Raw genomic sequence first — 17,754 nt, forward strand, 5'->3', positions numbered from 1 at the left:
TGAGGGGCAGGACAGCCGTGTTGGATGCCAGCCGAGGGGCTGAGCCCTGAAGTGAAACCTTCCCCCATCTTTTCACAGAGCCCTCAGTGTACCCTCCCCACTGCTCTCACCTCTAAGGAAAATACAGCCATAGATTTTTAAATACATGCAAGAAACCCAGACAAACATTAACAGTGCACACCTGGGGTCCATCATTCCAGCTTGAGCCTCTGGTGAAAGCTGAAATCCTCCAGAATGATTACAACCACTGACTTATGGAAAACCAAGCAAGCTGCCAATAGAAAAAGTTTTTCCATGGCTAAAGCTGCCTGCGGTATCACTTGTGTGTTGCTGTGTCATCATGAACATGAATATATGTACCCTGGTAATTCAAAGTTGTCCTCCCAGCCTTAACTTTAAAATGAACTGGACTTGGTGGTAACCACCAAGTCTTGGGCCAGGGTGTCCCATCATGCAGCACTGTGTGCATTGTGTTCTCCCCAGGGCAGGTAGCTGTTTTCTTCTCTGATATCTCTGCTGAGTCCCTTTGGTTTCAAATATACTTTCTCCAGACTAAAAATTCCAGTTGCCTTTTCATTTATACATAGACACTAATGAATCAGGTATTTTTGTGCCCAAAGCACAAACTTTGAGTACTACAGAATCATACACTGCCTGTGACATGTGATGTGAGAAAGCCTAGTATTTGCTTAAAGCCCTGCAACATGTACCATCTCCTACAAGATGCCCCTGATATATCCCTGATGGAAAGTCTGAGCTGCATTTAGTGCTTATTGCCCATTCTCACTATGCTCTAACATCTCTTTTTTTTTCCTACTTAGTGTCTGGACAGAAGAGGCTCAGTGCTCACTTCTCAATGCATCCATCACAGAAACCTTCAACTGCTCATTTAGCTGCGGTCCAGACTGCTGGAAAATCTCTCAGTACCCCTGCCTCCAGGTGTACGTTAATCTCACCTCTTCTGGCCAGAAGCTTCTGCTCTATCACACTGAAGAAACAATGAAAATTAATTCTGAGGTAAGAGCACAGAATAAAATCTCTTCCTAAATGGGTTTCTGGAGGGCTGCTCACCTTGTTATACCCATTCCTCGCTTTAAAAGCTATATAAGGCTTCCAGCTCCTGCTTCACCGGTAAATATGGAGCAGAGAAATCAGAAATCAGAGCACAAACTGAGCTCACATCACTGGAGGGGGCAGTTTTCCCTCTCCATCCCAGGTAGGGACCCGCAGCTCATCCCACATGGGGTGGTGTCGACTGGAGGCTGGAGCCTCCCTTGTCTTTGCAAGTACTTTACAGGCTCAAGCTAACACCGAGCACTTGTCACATTAATATTCTCGTGGAGCTGTGGACAAGTCACCTCCTACGTGGGTTTGACTCTGCATGATAGCAAACATCCCTAGTGATGTGCACGGAGCATCCGTGGCAGTGAGAATAAAAATGGCCTTATTACTGAGGGGCCAGGCAAGGCAATGGGGAGAGATGAGAGCCCCGTGTCTAACAACAGACGTGTCTCCGTCTCAATCTCTGGTGACAAACTTTGTGCCCTGAGCATCTCTGCTGAGGTCAGCTGTGCTGCTGGGGTCAAGGCACAGCACTTACCCCTGTAGATGGTGTAAGGATGCTGAAAATTTGATAAGCAGTGACTGTCAAGATAAAAGCAGCAGCATAAAAATAAAAGGCCTGGCTTTTGGGCATGTATAAGCTAAGGAGTCAGCCCATCTTTCTTGCACAACTTCTCTCATTACAAATATTGAACCAAAAAAATTATTTTTAACAAATCTGCAGAAGAATTTGTCTCTTTGTTTCAACAAGTACAAAATCCAGCGTAACTCCATCCAGGTGGGATGGAGACAGCTCCTGTCTGGAGGCTATAATGAACACAGTGGATACACAGAAGACAACTCCCCATGCCCGCAGTCACAGCTGTGCAGCTGACACAGTGCTGTGCATCACACCCAGGCAAGCAACTGCCTCTTTGCAGGTGGCTGTTTGTTCCTTCCACGTAACAAGGCAGGATCAGACTAAGAAATGTCCCTCTCCCTACCTCCCTTTCTTCATATCTACAGCACCTGGGTACCTAAGACTGCAAGCTGCAGTGAGCCGGGACACAGCTAAGTCATTAGACTTACAAGTGCCAGATTTGCATTAACTACTTAGTTATCCAAGGTCACTGAACCCCAAACTATGGGCGCTTGGCAAAGCACAGCCTGTAACAGCAGAGCCCCTGTTCAGGCTGCTGACAACATAACCTATTGTGTTTCTATTTATGGCAGCAGTTCAGCAGACCAAATTACTTCTGCATATTAAGATGAAGTGATATTAAAATTAGTCAAAGCATGGCATGGTTGCACCGGGCCAGTTATCGTGCTGGATAATTAGCTCCTGTGGCTGAGAGACAAAGTCCTCTAGATCTGAAGTGTGAAATAGAGAAGAGTGCCTCCATCTCCCCCTCCAGTTTGGCGTCAGTGCAGAAAGGAGGCACTCGCTGTGTGTGAAGCCTGTGGCAGGACAGACCCCACTGTCTGCTGGGACAGAAGCAAAATCCAGTGATGCTTATGCCACAATGTGATTAAAACAGATCAGATTGGGCTCTGTGCTCCACTGGATTCAAATAAATCAAGAGATTCAGCACAAATCTCCACATTCTGTTACTGATGATTTTTGCTTACTGAAATGGACTTAGAAATTCTCCCAGATGCCGCCTCCTCTTAATTTAATGTAGGCACAGTTAATACTTCTCAAGCCCAAGGTTGTTTTACAGGTTAAGCTTTGCTCTCAGGAGGACTCCTAGGTTTTCCTGACAATGCTGCTGGCTATGTGACCTGAATCCAAACACCGTTTTGAATGGAAGTTTGCAATGTCTATAAAATACCTGGCTTCTTGTGCCTGGCCGAGATCAGCAGAGACTCCAAGCTCAGATCAGCACAGCCCATCGCAGTTCCCTGGGCAGGCGCTCCCCGGCTGGAGCACGGCTCTGTGCAGCGGGACCAGCAGCCCTGAGCACGGCAGGTTTTGTGATGCTCCAGCCAAGTGCTGTCTGTCTCTCTCCATCCACCTACTCAGGTCTGTTTCCCATCTTTCTCCTTGCCAAATAAACAAACAAAAAAAAAGCCATCCCTGGCTCACTGAGCCCTGACATTACTGGGGATGTTGCAGAACACGGTGCTTACCCTCCAAGGCCACCACCAGTGACATTCAAAAGGTCAGCATCCCCCTGCCAACCTCTCTGCCTCACTGAGCACCGCCGCACATGCAGAGCATCATCTGGATCCCATCTTTCTCCTCTCCCTGGCAGCTAGCACGGATGGAGCAAAATGCACTTTGATTTTAAATAATGATTAATCTGGGAGACTTGCTGTCTAACCTAGCTGTCAGCTCACAAGGTGCAGTAAGGAGTAGGTGCAATTTATATTGAGATCTACAACGTGCTGCTGCCAGTCTCTGGTGGGAATCAGTGGGAAGTAAGTGGATACCAGTCAAGCTGCTCGAGTCTTTCCCAGGAAAACACACAAGATTTTTCATGGCTTTTCATTGCTCTCGCTTTGCGTACTTCATCTCTAGCCTTTAGGACAAGCCCAGCCCCTTGTCAATACTACAAGCACAGCGGCTTAAATGCTTTCACAGTTACACTTTCCTTTCTCAGCTGTCAGAGGCTGTAACAGCCTATGCGAGAGGTAAATCGGCCAGTGTCCCCTCATGCCCAAACCACAGAGCCAGGCTGTCACCCTGAGAAAAGGCTGCGATAGTTAAAGCAATTCTAGAGGCCCCATTTCCACCTCATACTATATCATTTTGATTCTTTTCGTGTCATCAGAGCCACTGCTGATTTATACCCATGCTCCATAAGTGAGATAACAAGCAGAATTTAATCACAAGAATCGTCGTTATGCCAGCTATAACTGCCTGAGACTCAGAAATGATGAGGGATCTCATGGTGATTTCCCGCTGAAGGTTTGGGTATTTATAACCCAGGCAGGAGTTTGCCTGGTGCCAGAGAGGAGTTGTGATGTTTGGCTGTGTTACACAGCAGACCCATTTCTGGGCTGGGACTGGAAAATTCAGTCAGCAGGAATAAATATCAGGCCAACATAGACACAAATCTCCTCCTTCAGCCCTTGGTTCAAACCTGTTGCACTTTCCAAAGAGATGTAAATTGACATCCTGACCACTTTCTCACAAAGATCTTGTCAAAGTTTCCATGCTTAGAATGGACACAAACACACGATGAGAGTCATGTACTTCACTGCCCAGCTTTTTCAGTGTAACAACATTGATTTAAATGAAATTGCCCCCAGCTTGCCTGGAGATGTTGTGTTATCTCCATCCATAGAGATACTCATAACTCGGCTGGACGAGTCAACACTGCACTGAGCAGGGCACTGGACAGGACGTGTCCGGAGGTAGTTCATACAGGCTACCTATCCAATCCTTTAAATTAAGAAAGTAGAGCTGGAAATGTAATAGTAAGTTTTCTTTGTAACTGTGTAGTATGTCCTTCTTGTGATCAAATTGCAAGTAACACAACAACCACTTTTCTCACATTGTATCGCAGAATCCCCACTTGAGGTAGAAAGCCAGACATTGTTTACTTTCAGATTCGCAGATTTCCAAGTGTTTGACAATGCAGGGGTGTAATAAAACAGCATAGATTTAGTAGTCTACATTCACAGGTATAGCATAACAATTGTGGATATAAAATTCCCTGCTAGGCACTAGAGAAAACTGAATGAAGATCAAACCAAAGAAAACATCAAAACATCCCATTATCTGTGTGTACCTACTTGTTCACCAATGGCCTATGCAACACGGCAGACACCAGCACAGCAGAGCCAGACCAGTGCTATCCCTGGGATCTTGCCGGGGAAGCCAAGGAGTGGAAGGAGGCCAGGAGCAGCCTGCAACCACAATTTAATGCACAGAGTCCATGTGCTGAGGAACTCCTCAAAGTTGAGGCCAGAATGCCTCCAGGAGCTTGGGAGAACTGGAACAAGGCAGATAGCACTTGGAACATCTCTTGGAGAGCACATGGGTTGCCATAACCTGGACAGACAGATAGTTTCAGGACAAGGATCCTGGCTGAGAGGCAGAGTAAATCAAGCTCCTTCACACAACTGTGTATTACAGCTTCCCGCTCCCTCCTGTTATGGGCAGCCCAACCATCCCAACACAGCTGGTGGCTCTGTGCCATCAGGTGTAGGAAGCAACAGCTCAAGTTCTACTTCAACATCAAGTCTCCTTTGAAAATGCTTGAAAAATACTCAGACTTTCAGGAAGTCAGACCTTCTCCTGCTGCACTCTTGGGACATTTCCGCAGACTTTGAGTCCAGAAATCTGTCATCATTTGGGCTTTTATATGCCTGCTGTTTTCTGTCAAGGGGGGAGTGTTGGACTTTATCAAGAGCAGCTAAAGTCCTCATTTAATCTCCTCCTCCAGGATACTTCATGGGACTTCAAGAAACAAAAATGTATAGCACCAAAGTTGCAAGGAAAAAAAAACCAAAAAAAACAACAACCAAAATAAAAAAAAAGCCTGAGTTAGAAATACTCTGTTATGACAGTGATAGCACATAATTTAGTAAAAGAAAATGAGGTACGTTTCACTGAGAAATTTCCCCTACTTATTAGATTATGATCTATTAAAGTGTCACAGGCACTAGAAGAGGGCTTGTGGCTTTAGACATTTAAGACAAAGCTGGGCAGAGTGCAAGAGAATATCCTGGAGGGAGCAGACCCGCACCATCAGGAAGATGGATGAGATATTACTGCTCTGATATTTTCCATCTCTAATTTCTAGAGCTCTATGAAATATTCATAATGGCAGTGCTGCCATGCTCTACCCTTAATTCTCCAGTCTGCTAACACCAGACAATCTTTCTGCTGTGCTTCAAATCATATTCTGTGCTAATAAACTTGCCAATGAATCAATCAAATCCTGTTATGAGGTTAATCCTTTGATCATTATTAAGACTACAGATTTGTCACAGTACATTACAAAAAAGTCACAACATAGTCATGAAAAAGAACGGAGGAACATCTATAAAGTACATACATTAAAACAATATTAATCAAAAGCCATGGCTCACATTATTCTATCCAAAGCATCTTTTTTACCTTTGCAAAACTCCCTTTCTCTCATTAAATTGTCTGGAGCTACTTTATATGCTTACCCAGGACAAGCAGGTTCAGCATCTCAGGCAGAGAGCAAAGTGGGGACCCATGATCACCCCATAACTGTGAGGCAGCAGTGACCTGCTAGGTACCCCCATGCACATTCAGTTAAGCAGCAGATTTCCACCCCTCCTGAAGCACTTCATCATTACGTAGGGGAATTTAATCAAAATTTTTTGCAGGTGTAGAAAATCTTCAGGTGTGGAGAGGCATAAATGTCTAGAAGAGAGAGTGAGGGGCCCTGGGCTGCTCCCATCAATTCTCTTCCAGACCAGCAGCAGAAACAGCAAATTCAGGTGTTTCTGCTCTAGGTCAAAATCCAGATGTGGCCTTAATCCTTGTGTCTGCCCACCACCTCACCAGCCCACACTAACTCTATGCAGGGAATGATCAACACAGCCCAGGGACACATTCCTGCATGTTCCATGGAATAACTTCAATGCACGGACTCCATAAGCTAGTTTTTTAATTAACTTGCCTTTAGTATTCTTTGGGAATGCTAGGTTGAAACTGTGTTAGATAGAGTCACCCCCATATCTTCTTTTCTTTGTGACTGAGACTGAAATTCAAGCATCATCTTCATAGAGAAGGAACTGTTGGACTTAGGATGGGGTCAAGAGCAAAAACAAGACTAAGAGCCAGCCTGGTAGCCAGACTGATCTTCAGCTATAGGTTGAATGAAAGTCTTCTGGGTGGTCACTGAGAAAACCGTGTTTTCTCCTAGACTGTTTGTCCCTGATTGAGGCATTACCTCCAAGGGAAAATTTGTATAAAGGTCTCTGTTCAGCCTTCCCCTGTGTGGGTGAACTCCTGTGCCCACTACAATCACTTTGATCCGATCCAAGTGAGATCTGAACTACCAGATTTGTATTTACAGAGAGTCAATTACCCATCTAACTGCAAGCATATGCGTGCCACTTAAGATGAAGAGGTACTTCATCAGTTCCATTTTTGCATGTGTAAATTAGCAATAATAATATATTCACCTATCTCACGAGGCTGCTGCGCAGATTAAAGCATTAATGTTTGTACAGCACTTGGAGGTTCTCCAATAGGAAATTTTGTAGATGTGCAAAATATTGAGTTTTGTCTGTGATAAATTTATTATTAGCTTAATAATATTCCAATCTTATCATGAAAAGCATAATCATCTTGAGATTTTCCTGCTTGCCACCTGAAAACAGACATGGTATCTGGTTTGGAGATGCATTTTTCTCCCTCTAATTTCTTCCCAGTGTTCATACATACCCAAGTGCAGCAAGAATTATGAGGAATCCATGTCAGTGGTGAACGTCGTGATGGAAAATTTCAGAAAGTACCAACGCTTCTCCTGCTTCTATGACCCCGAAGGCATTCAGAAGAACGTGATATTAACCAAACTGTACAGCTCCAATGTTCTGTTCCACTCCCTCTTCTGGCCCACCTGCATGATGATCGGCGGGGTTGCCATCGTCGCGATGGTAAAGCTGACTCAATACCTTTCCCTCCTCTGTGAGAGAATCCAAAGGATCAACAGATAAAAATGAACACTTCTCTGAGATTTAATTACAGTGAAAATACTGTTTTCTCATTCTTCACCAAAGAACCTTAAGTTTGTAATGTGCAAGTCTGTTATAAGTTCCTTACTATATTCTTATAAGTAGAGCAATAATGCAAAAGCTGTTCTATATGCAAACATGATGTTATTATTATGCAGACAACTGAAAAAAAATACTGTTTTGTGTTGACTGTCTATATGATCTTGTTTTATGCTGAGACTAGTACTTCTTTCTTTTCTATGGCCAAAATAGGGCTCCGTGTGACTATTTGCCAAGCTTAGTCAATTGACATTTCCAATGTAAAGGATTCTGGGGAAAATTCGCCACTGGACAAAGGGTAGCCAACCACTTGTGCATCACTGAGGTCTAACATCTGGCTCAGTCCATTTAATGGATTTGTGGTTTTACTTTTTTATTATTGGTTGCAAGGTGGGGCGGGTGGGGTGGGAAATCAAAACATTGATAGGGGTTTTTTACAGTAAGATGGCACAAAAGGGACATATTTTGAGGTTAGGATAAGCATACAGTATTTTCAGACTAAGTAGGACTTGGTGATGCATTGTGTTTGCTCCCTCAGTTCAGAAGTAAATTTTACCCTATGGTATTTAAGGTCTCTTGGAAAATACTCTGGATTTTTATTTTATTTAGTGCTATAATTTCCTCTGTCTTATCAACATCATCTTTGTCACTTGCAAAAGCCGCAGCCAAAAAACAAAACTCACCTTGTTCCATTTTCTATTCTAGTTAGAGCCCTATTGATGAAGATGGGACCAGAACACCTTATATAAAGGATTATTATTCATTTGTCTTGTATTTGCTACCATATCACTGTAAAGGAAAAAATAACACAATCAGCTATTTTTTCATTTTTTACTTCCAACTATTTTAGATTTTTTTACTTGATATATATACAGATATATATATAAAGAAAAAGATATATTATATCTAGTTGTGTATTGGAACTTGATTATGGGGATTTTTTTCTTTGTTTTTACCAACTGGAAAGTGAACAGTATACATTCATGTATTTATAACCTTCATCCTTGAATAATATCATAACATGGAAGAGCAGCACTGTAGGATCTTATCCAATATTCATGATGTTGTTTCAGTCAAAGGTCTCTGTTGCTGTGACATTGGAATTGACAAAAACCTCATCCAATTCTATGTCTCTATTAACTGAATGGTTAGATAATCATCATAATACATCTAGAAATCTCTCCTGACCTTAACTCAGTATGCAGTGCTGGATGATGTGAATTATGATTTAAAAGGTCCAGGTGCAACGATTTATAGGAAAAACTGAGATTCTGACTAAGATGTCCTATCTGTCAAATATTTACCATGGGGACCTTGCCAGTATAATTTCATGCACACTACAGTCACGATTTCTGTATCATTTCTTTTTATTCCCCTGTAGAAAGCATTCCTTCTTATGTTATGTTTAAAAGACACCTCTCACAGTTTCTCACTTTGCACTCAGCCTGAAGGACAAATGCAAGGCAGCTCCTGTGAGCACCCTGTGAACTCACTATCCAGTAGCTCAAAGAAACCATTTACAGGCCCATTCAAACCAAGAAACTAACTTTTTTTCCCCTCAAAAAGACTGCAAAGCAAGTATTCTGCTTAGTTCATCTATATATAAGTACCTTTCAGCAATGTAGCATTAAAAATTTCAAAACTTTACAAGTCATGCAAGTGTAACGTGAGCTGTAAAAAAAATGAGTTCTCAGCAGTGAAAATGAACCTGCAATCTTGTAATCAGTAGTATAATTTTACTTAGGTAAATAAATTCCTGGAGGGTGGGGGTATAATCAGGGCTCCAAAAATATATAATAAAAATATTAAATTAAATCTTCCAGATTTCAATATCTTCTGCCTTCAGATCCGGCTTGTTTCATCAGACTTTTCTTTGTAGCTTCTACTACCAAAATATGAGGAGTGCTGATGCAACGGGGAATTCATAAAGCTTTATTTGCAAAAACGTGCTTTTGATCAATCTGTGGAATTCACAGAAACCATCATCCGTGGATCTGGGCACCCTCAGCATCAGCGGAACTGGAGTTGCAAAGTCTTTGGCAGACTGACAGCAAGCTTTATTCGACCACCCGTCTGCTAGCAGAAAGCGCGACTCGCCCCCGGTGCCAGCATGGATGGGGGGACGGAGATGGGGGACCCCAGCCCTGCTCCCGCAGTGCCCCCCTGCTCTGCTGCACAGGCACGGGACTGGCGGTAGTTTCGGAACACACGGGGACTCATTGTCTGGTGCCCACGGTACAAGGGGCTCCGGGCTGCAGATGTTCATCATTGTTACAAAACTTTATTCCGCAGGTTTTGCCGAGAAGGGAGCTATCCAGGTGAGGCCCCGAGAGCCACACTGCCAAGGAGGCATCATGACCCATTTCTAGATAGCCCCAGTGTCTCCCAGGGTGCATCTTCATCCTTTATGAATTTGATTTCCCCTCAAGCAGCGAGGTTTGGTCTGTGTTCATTGTGGCCATCGTCCTTTGTCCATCTCCCTGCCATCAGTTCAGTCACCGATGCTAAAGGAAGGACCGCGCTGCCGATCGGGATTCACAAATCAGAAATGGTGCACAGCATCACCAGCAAAGAGCTGTGGTGGCTTTTTCACACCGTTACCGACACTGATGTTGGCTGTTTACATGATGATTTACGTGGCCTGTGATAAAGTAGCTCTTTGGTTGTGCATGTGACATTTTCAGCACCTGTATTTGTGCGTGTTCATTCTGGTGACAGGAAAGCTGATTGTTCCTGACATTTACACATCAAATGCTGCTTTCAACACATTGTGCCGTAAACATTTCACCAGCGTTCCTGTGGGTGAAACATCTTGAAGCTGTTGCAGTCTATAATCATTTTGTTGACATTAACGGAGAGATCTGTGGGATAGCAAAACAACTTGAGTAATTGGATGGAGTGAGGTAAAACAATAATTTTAAACTGAATTATCCATCTGATCACTGGCACTGTTAACCTCCTACTGAATCATTAACATGGCAAACGTGATTTTTGACAACTCCTGCTGCCCCAAAGAGAGGCTGTTTTTCAGTGGGGATGACAGCCTGTGCTTTTTCTTTCTCCACCTCCACTTTAATATCATGTTTATCCCCTGGAAAAAGAACTGATGTTCCTGGAGCCAGTTCAAATGAATGAGAAATACATAGTGAAATTCAGTGATCAGGCAAATCTACCTTGTTTCTGAGACTGGTCCTAACTCTCTGCAGCACAAATATTTCACCTCTTCATGTCCCAGCTCAGCATTCAGGACACCAGGGAACAACCAGTGCTGCAAAATCCCTGAATGGAAAGGTGCAATATGAAAATGGCAGCACAATATTCACAGGCATTATGAACCTACAAGAGGCACCCTTGTGGGATTTAAAGCATGTGTAAGTATTCCAGGTGCCAAATTCACATGGCCTTTTAATAGTTATTTTATTAATTAAATTATTTATGTCATGTCTTATTTCTATTCTGGAACATCTAAATCTGAAACTGAAGTGTGAACATCTCTGCTGCAATACTCTGAAACTTGGCACCTTGCAGCAGACTTACTAAATGTCACCAGCTAGGACAAGAGAGCTTATTTTGCTTTAGCTTTTCTAATTGAGGAAATGTTGCTTTATCTCACAAAATGTACCCAGAGTGCAAGTGTACCCAACTCCAGCATGGGATTGAGGTGAATACAGAAAGGAGAGAGGGCTCAGGAAACACAAGAGCCTGCACATCCTGAGAAGACACAAATGCAGTGAGTTCAAACCTGAGGGACAAAAAGGGAATGAAGTCCCAAAGTGCCAAGACGAGGCTGGGGATGCTGCTGGCTTCACCTCTTCATCTCCATCCTCTTCACCAGTCACAGAAGAGTTCAGTGCAAGAATCCGCTGAGAAGGAACTGGCTGGTTCCAGCAGATTCCTGCACTTGTTGGATATGAAAGCTGTGACCTTACAGCAATACAACTGTACTAGTACAAACTCTAAAGGGAATGACAATTTCAAGGTAATGCCACCTTAGAAAGTGGTCAGCTAATTTCCCTTCTCATACAATCATGTCCTTATTATAATAGATGCAGCCATTCAAGTGAATTGAAGTGAATCTTTGCAATACAATTTTTTCATACACTCAGTATCTGAGCATGGTAGCATCAGCTCTCCATTAGCTGCTGTACTGCTCATCATCTATCAAATATTTGGGAAAAAAACCTCACTTTTCCACTCCACTGAAAACTTGTCACTTCCCAGCACTCAATTTTGCAGAGAGAAACCAGGCACAGTTTGTGGTGTACCCAGACATCTCACAACTGGGTGTAAACTTTGCCAAATTGTTTTTGTTGTGCAGGAAAGAGTGAGAAGCGGGAGTAAGCATCAATTATTTTGTTTCAGTGTTTTGAAAACAAGATGTTTCCATTTGTCAGTTTGAATTGATGTTGCCTTTTAAAATGTTGGGATAGCGGTAGGTTTTTTATTGGGAAAGCTTGAAAAATAAATATAATAGTTCCTCTGACATGAAACAAAACTCTTGGCAATTGCTTGGTTCACTGAATATTTTGAACTTTTTTTTTTTTTTTTGAGGCTGACCAGCAACACATTTCCTCTCTGCCATTTTTCTCACCCATCAGCGAAGCGCAGAATCAGCCACACGAGCATAACCAACAGCAGTCCTGGCCGTGCTCCAGCCAGGCTCAGGTGATCATTTTCTCAGAGAACATCACTGATCATTACTACGAGTAAAGTAAAGCACAGCACATACCTCAAAGAGTACAACAGCTACTAAGTTAGGAGGCACCAGGAAGGAGGAAAGGAGCATTTATACGTTATCATTACCTGCGTGGGGCAGCGGCCACCAGACATCAGCTTCTCCTTCAGGTGCAGACATCCCCACAGAAGATGCTGCTGCTCCAGGGAGCATTTTATGTGCATGTACTGCACGCACTTTAAACCAAACCACTTTAATTTTTACAGGGAACGAAGAGGTCAGGCCATGCAATTCAACTGTTTGAGCTATTGCAAATCAGGGAGGACCCTGCAGGCAGAGCCCGTGGCCAGTACCTCTGGGCAAGTGGACTCAGCACGCCACGATAGCCCAGGAGCATGGCCAGCATAGCTCCTGGCCCTTTACGAGCTGGCTGTCCCAAGCTGTGTCCTCTCTTGTGCGCTGAGAAATCCCAGTGAACCAGGACGTGTGTGTGTGCCTCCCTCACCGCCCAGCAAAGCCACATTGCTTCTGGCCACATGCCGGTCCCCCGACAAGCCTTTTTTTGGCCCTGACCTGAGGCTGCTGAATGTAAAACAAACCTCAGTTCACACAGAAGACTATTTCATCCTTCAGAAACGATCTGAAAAAAAAAAAAAAAAAAAATGGAAATGCTGCCAGGTGAATTCACACCAGGCTTTTTTGAATGAATCAAATTTCTCTGAACACTGAAAAAATGTGTTAACTTTAGCAGATTCCTTCATACAAGCCTGTCTACTTTTTATAGTTCTCCATTTTCATACAGGGAGCTGGTAGGTGAGTATATATTTTTAACTGAACTACATTTTCAGGTGAGAACTCAATGTATTTCATTGTCTAGTGATTGTATTGTAAGAGATGTTCATTCTAAAATTCTCTGCAAACTCTGTATGTCCAGCAATACTGAAGCGTGACCATTTCCAGGCAGAAGAGCAGTAAATGACTCAAAAAAGATGAGTAGAGATAGGGAATCAAAACACAAAAAAGGTTTGTTTACTTTGGAAGTTCAGGAAACACAGGTGAGAATTAGAAGCATCTCTAGAAGGAGTCAGGCAGGTCAAATTTAGGGGACCAGATATGTTCACCCATTCTGGTACAGTACAGCAAGATCAGCCACTGCTATAGGTTAAAAAAAAAAAAAAAAAGCTATTTTTTTTAAGTGTATACTCCATTTCTAACACATTTCAGGGAAAAATGTTAGAAAACTGCAGAAATACTGGTTTTGCCATTCAGTCCACCCCAAACTAGCTTCATTTTTAAGGACACCATTTCTAACACACTGTTTTGTTTCAAAAGTTAGATTCATCTCGTTTGGAAAAAAATAGACGGATATAACTTGAACCTGAATGGAGTGATTTGCCACTATCCCACTAAGCTCTTTATATTGACCCAACTTCATTTTTTTCAGGCTTTTCAGTTTGCATAAAATTTTGAAGATTTTCATTTTCATCCCATACAGAGGATAGGAAAAACATCTAAAATGTTGTGGAACTGAAAACATGCTTCCCACGCAACTCAGGCTAAAATGTTCAAGGAAGTCTTCTAGGGTAGATTTTCTAATATATCATGTGGTAATACATATGAGGAAGGTGGGAGGTCTCACCATCTCTCTCCTTAAAGTCTCCAACCTGGCTGTTCTTTTGCATAACTGCTGTTACTATTCTGCATTCAGCAATAAAAGCAGTTTTTAATACCCAGACACCTGCACACTTAACTCCATATCACAAGCAAAGGATCTGTTGTGCCAGAGGCTGCCGGGCAGCTCCAGACCCAAAATCAGATGGGCAAAAAGAAAGAGCACTTCGAAATCCTTCCACATGGAAGGCATCCACAGTTTTAATCACCATGCACATAAACTCTGTTATATTCATCTCAGATTAAGTAGGAAGCAAAGTCTGATGACTAAGCAGCAACACCTTGATCACTCCCCTTACAAGCAAGAGTTCAAAGCCATTAATACAGAAAGACAGATGAACAATACAACAAGAGTTTGCTAAAACTGCAGAAGGCTGCAAAACCCAACACGGAGAGAGTCCTGGTGTAATTACTCGTTGCTTCCTCTGTACCACTTTACCATAGGCTTAAAGACAGGCAGGAAAGCAAGTTAGTACCACCAGAAGCACATTTCCTTCCACCGGCCACTCTTTCCTCCCCAACACATGCTGGCTCCCACCCCCTGCACAGAGGAGTTGCTGAGTCTCAGCCTCCAAGTATTAGACATTCTCTCCCACTCAACAGCAAAACACAGGCCAGGAAATCTGTTGCAGAGTGTATTATTTTGTAGCATGTAAACTGACACAGGAAAATCACATTAGTTCGAGGTTTCTATTAAACAGCCTCACCTGAATTAAACCTGATTTTTTTTTTAACCTCTATTAAACCTGATTTTCTGCTAATACTCCACTACACTCCATTTTTCTCAAAGTATTCTATCTATGGAGGACACGGGGCAAAGCTCTTCAGGAAGCTTTCCCCATGCTAAGGAGTATCAAAATTAGAACCCGCATTAGAGAGAATTCAGATCCTCTTCTGTCAAAACCAGGAGGGCTTTACATGATATCTCTGACCAGCAGGTTAATCCTGAGCCAGGAGCAAGGGACTGCAGCCCATGTCGCAGAGGGGCACAGGGGACCCTGGGCAGCCTCGAGTGTCCCTGTCCTGCCAGCAAGTGGTGTCTGCTCCTGAGCCCCCACAGCTCTGTGGACACGGTCTGTGAGCAGGAATTTGGGAAGCACTTGCTGCTCCTGATTTTCCAGTGTCCTGACATTAGCTCTGTGCTGTTGAGCAGTCACCTTAGGAAGAGAAAACATCTTCAGTCCCAGATTTCTGCTACCATCTCTAGCAGTCCTTCATCTTGAGCCAATAACATTCTGGCCACAAATAGCAAATTAATGATCTAGAAAATTTGTTGTTCCCTTGTACCCTCTCAGAGTCCACTCCCATCCCTTCTGGCCTCTCTCCAGGTGACAGCTTGGCCATGCTAGTCAACACATGCAGGAAAGCAAGAGAAGAAAAGCCAAAATGCCATCCACTTCCCATCATCAAAGACATGTAAACTGGGTCAGCACTAACCCAAATTCAGATGCTTGGGCAAGGAGGCTTTGGTGTCACCAGCGCTTTGACTTTGGTGTTGGCTATCACCACCAGCAGCTTGCTGTGGACCCATCACCACAAATGATACAAGGGTCCCCAAAGGACCCTTGAGGAAGGAACATCCATGTCCCTCTCATGCAGTCACTGGCTGCTAACACTTCTGCTGGGCTGAACCACATCCCCAGCCTTCAAACCCTGCTGCCTCATGCCTGAGATAACCATCAAAGCTCTCACACCTCACACCAGGAGCAGGACAGGAGGTGGCAGTCCACCCTGGGCACACCATCAGGCACGTGGCACCCAAACACCAACTTAATTTCTTCTGCATCTGTGGTGCAGATAGTTTGGCAATGATCTTCATCCCCTGCAAGCAGTGGTTTGCAGGAGATGCCTAGAGCACGGCAATGCTGTAACGTTGCCCAAGGAACACAAGCCATCCCACCCACTGCAGAGGCTGTGCCTGCACACCCATGGGTTGGCTTGTCCTCTTCTCCATTATGTGACTGGAAATACACACCTCTGTCCTTCCCTTGTGTCGCCTTAGCTGCTTAACAAGCTAGCCTGGATAGCCTTCCAGCCTTGGATAAAAATCTTCTGCTCTAATGCTGTTAAATTATGTAGAACAAGAATATAATTGCATCCTAAAAAAAGGTCCCAAACTCTACACTTAAAAGAACATTATTCAGGTTGCAAAAGCAAGCACTCAAAAGGTACAAAATGCCAGAAATAGAGCTGCCTGAATAGCTTCCATGCTACACTGCTTGTATATACGCATTACGATACAGACTCTAACTATACAGTGATATACCATTTTCCACAAGACCCCTGGCCCTGCCCCAAACAAATGGCGTTTAGTTAATGAGTCATTCTTCAACATCTTTCTTAACCCTGGTCATTCAATCTGTGCCCTCAACCCCTTATTGTGCCACTGCCAAATGCTGCTCTTCTGGCAGAACTCTTTGGCTCCCTCTCCGGGGCACAAAGCAGCTCTATCCAGAGATGCCAAGCAACCCCCAAGCAGCCCGGCTCAGAGGTGGACACTGGTAGACACTCAGATTAAGCTGTTTTTCCCTGGTAGAGTATCACACCAAGTTAGCTATGAGGCTCTGGTACCCAGGGCAGGGTCACAGCCAAGGCACCATGCGATCAGAGCAAGGGTGGAAGAAGGAGACATGTCCCATGTCCTTCAGAGGAAGACACTCCTGTGGTGCCTGTGAGGGTGGTGAGGATTAAGTTAAGAGAAGATGATGGAGACTATTCCTTTCCCCAGAATCCTGCGGACCCTTTTCCTACTCAACGCTGCCAAGCACCAGTGAAACTGCCGGGGTGGTGCAAAGCAAACACTGGGCTCTGCTCAGAGCAGGGCGCAGCCCAAGCAGGTCAGCTCCCTGCCAAAAACAACCTGAAGGAAACGTTTTGACAGCTCCAGCTTGATCATCTTCAGACATTTCTGACCCCTGGGAAGCAGAGCCAGTTTACTTTTAGTTTTTAACTCCATTGTGTCAAAACCCCAGGGAAGTGCTGCAGGACAGAAGCCTCCACTAACTCCCCTTCAGTGCCCTGGCACCAGGGCTGAACGTACCCCTTTGCTCCAGGTGGCTGCTGCCAGCTGAGCAGCATGTCACCAAACCACCCGCTGCACCCTGCAGCCGAAGGCGTCCCCAGTGAAGGGCTGGTCCCCCCCACCAGCCCACATATGCCGACTCCCCCACACCTCCCCAGAAAGGTCTCACAACTTGTTTTGAGGGAGAGCAGATGGACGAGAATGAGACCAGCAAACAGACTTTTCCTGAAATCCCTATTTCTGTCCATTCCCAAGGTAAAATAAAAATCTATTGACACAGAGACTTTACAGCCACCTGAGACCATGTTCATCCAGTTCATCCCAGCCAGGCCAAAGATCAGGGTGTTTGTGCACTTGAAAAAAGTTGGAACTGGTCAAAACCAGCCATAAGTTCCACAGATAGATCAAGTCCTGGTCCCCTCACAGAGGATTATTCCCAGAAAATACCCACAATAAGCCAGGAGTGTCCACCTGGATTTACCAGCAGTTGTCAACCAGCAGCAGCCACAATGCACGTTACCATATTCTAGCAAAACGTGGGGAAACATTATAAGGTAAAACAACAATCAGGAAGAAATGAAGCAAAACTAAATTGACTTACCTGGATTGTTTCAAAACCTTTTTCCTCTGGTGACTACTG

General features: G+C 44.0%; 1 protein-coding gene across 5 annotated transcripts in view; it reads left to right on the forward strand.

The window, feature by feature from the left end:
- LOC104363958 (calcium-activated potassium channel subunit beta-2) overlaps positions 1 to 9,561 on the forward strand; it is a 154,192-nt gene extending 144,631 nt beyond the window's left edge. For all 5 annotated transcript variants that reach the window (XM_033006435.2, XM_033006437.2, XM_033006438.2 and 2 more), the window contains exons 4-5: positions 822 to 1,017; positions 7,405 to 9,561. In XM_033006435.2, coding sequence (XP_032862326.1) covers positions 822 to 1,017; positions 7,405 to 7,689 — 481 coding nt within the window. In that variant the 3' untranslated portion in view covers positions 7,690 to 9,561. The remainder of the gene's footprint in view (positions 1 to 821; positions 1,018 to 7,404) is intronic.
- Positions 9,562 to 17,754: the final 8,193 nt, after the last annotated feature.

This window comes from Tyto alba, unplaced genomic scaffold (genome assembly GCF_018691265.1).
Source record: "Tyto alba isolate M040663 unplaced genomic scaffold, T.alba_DEE_v4.0 Super-Scaffold_10, whole genome shotgun sequence".
Lineage (NCBI taxonomy): Eukaryota > Metazoa > Chordata > Aves > Strigiformes > Tytonidae > Tyto > Tyto alba.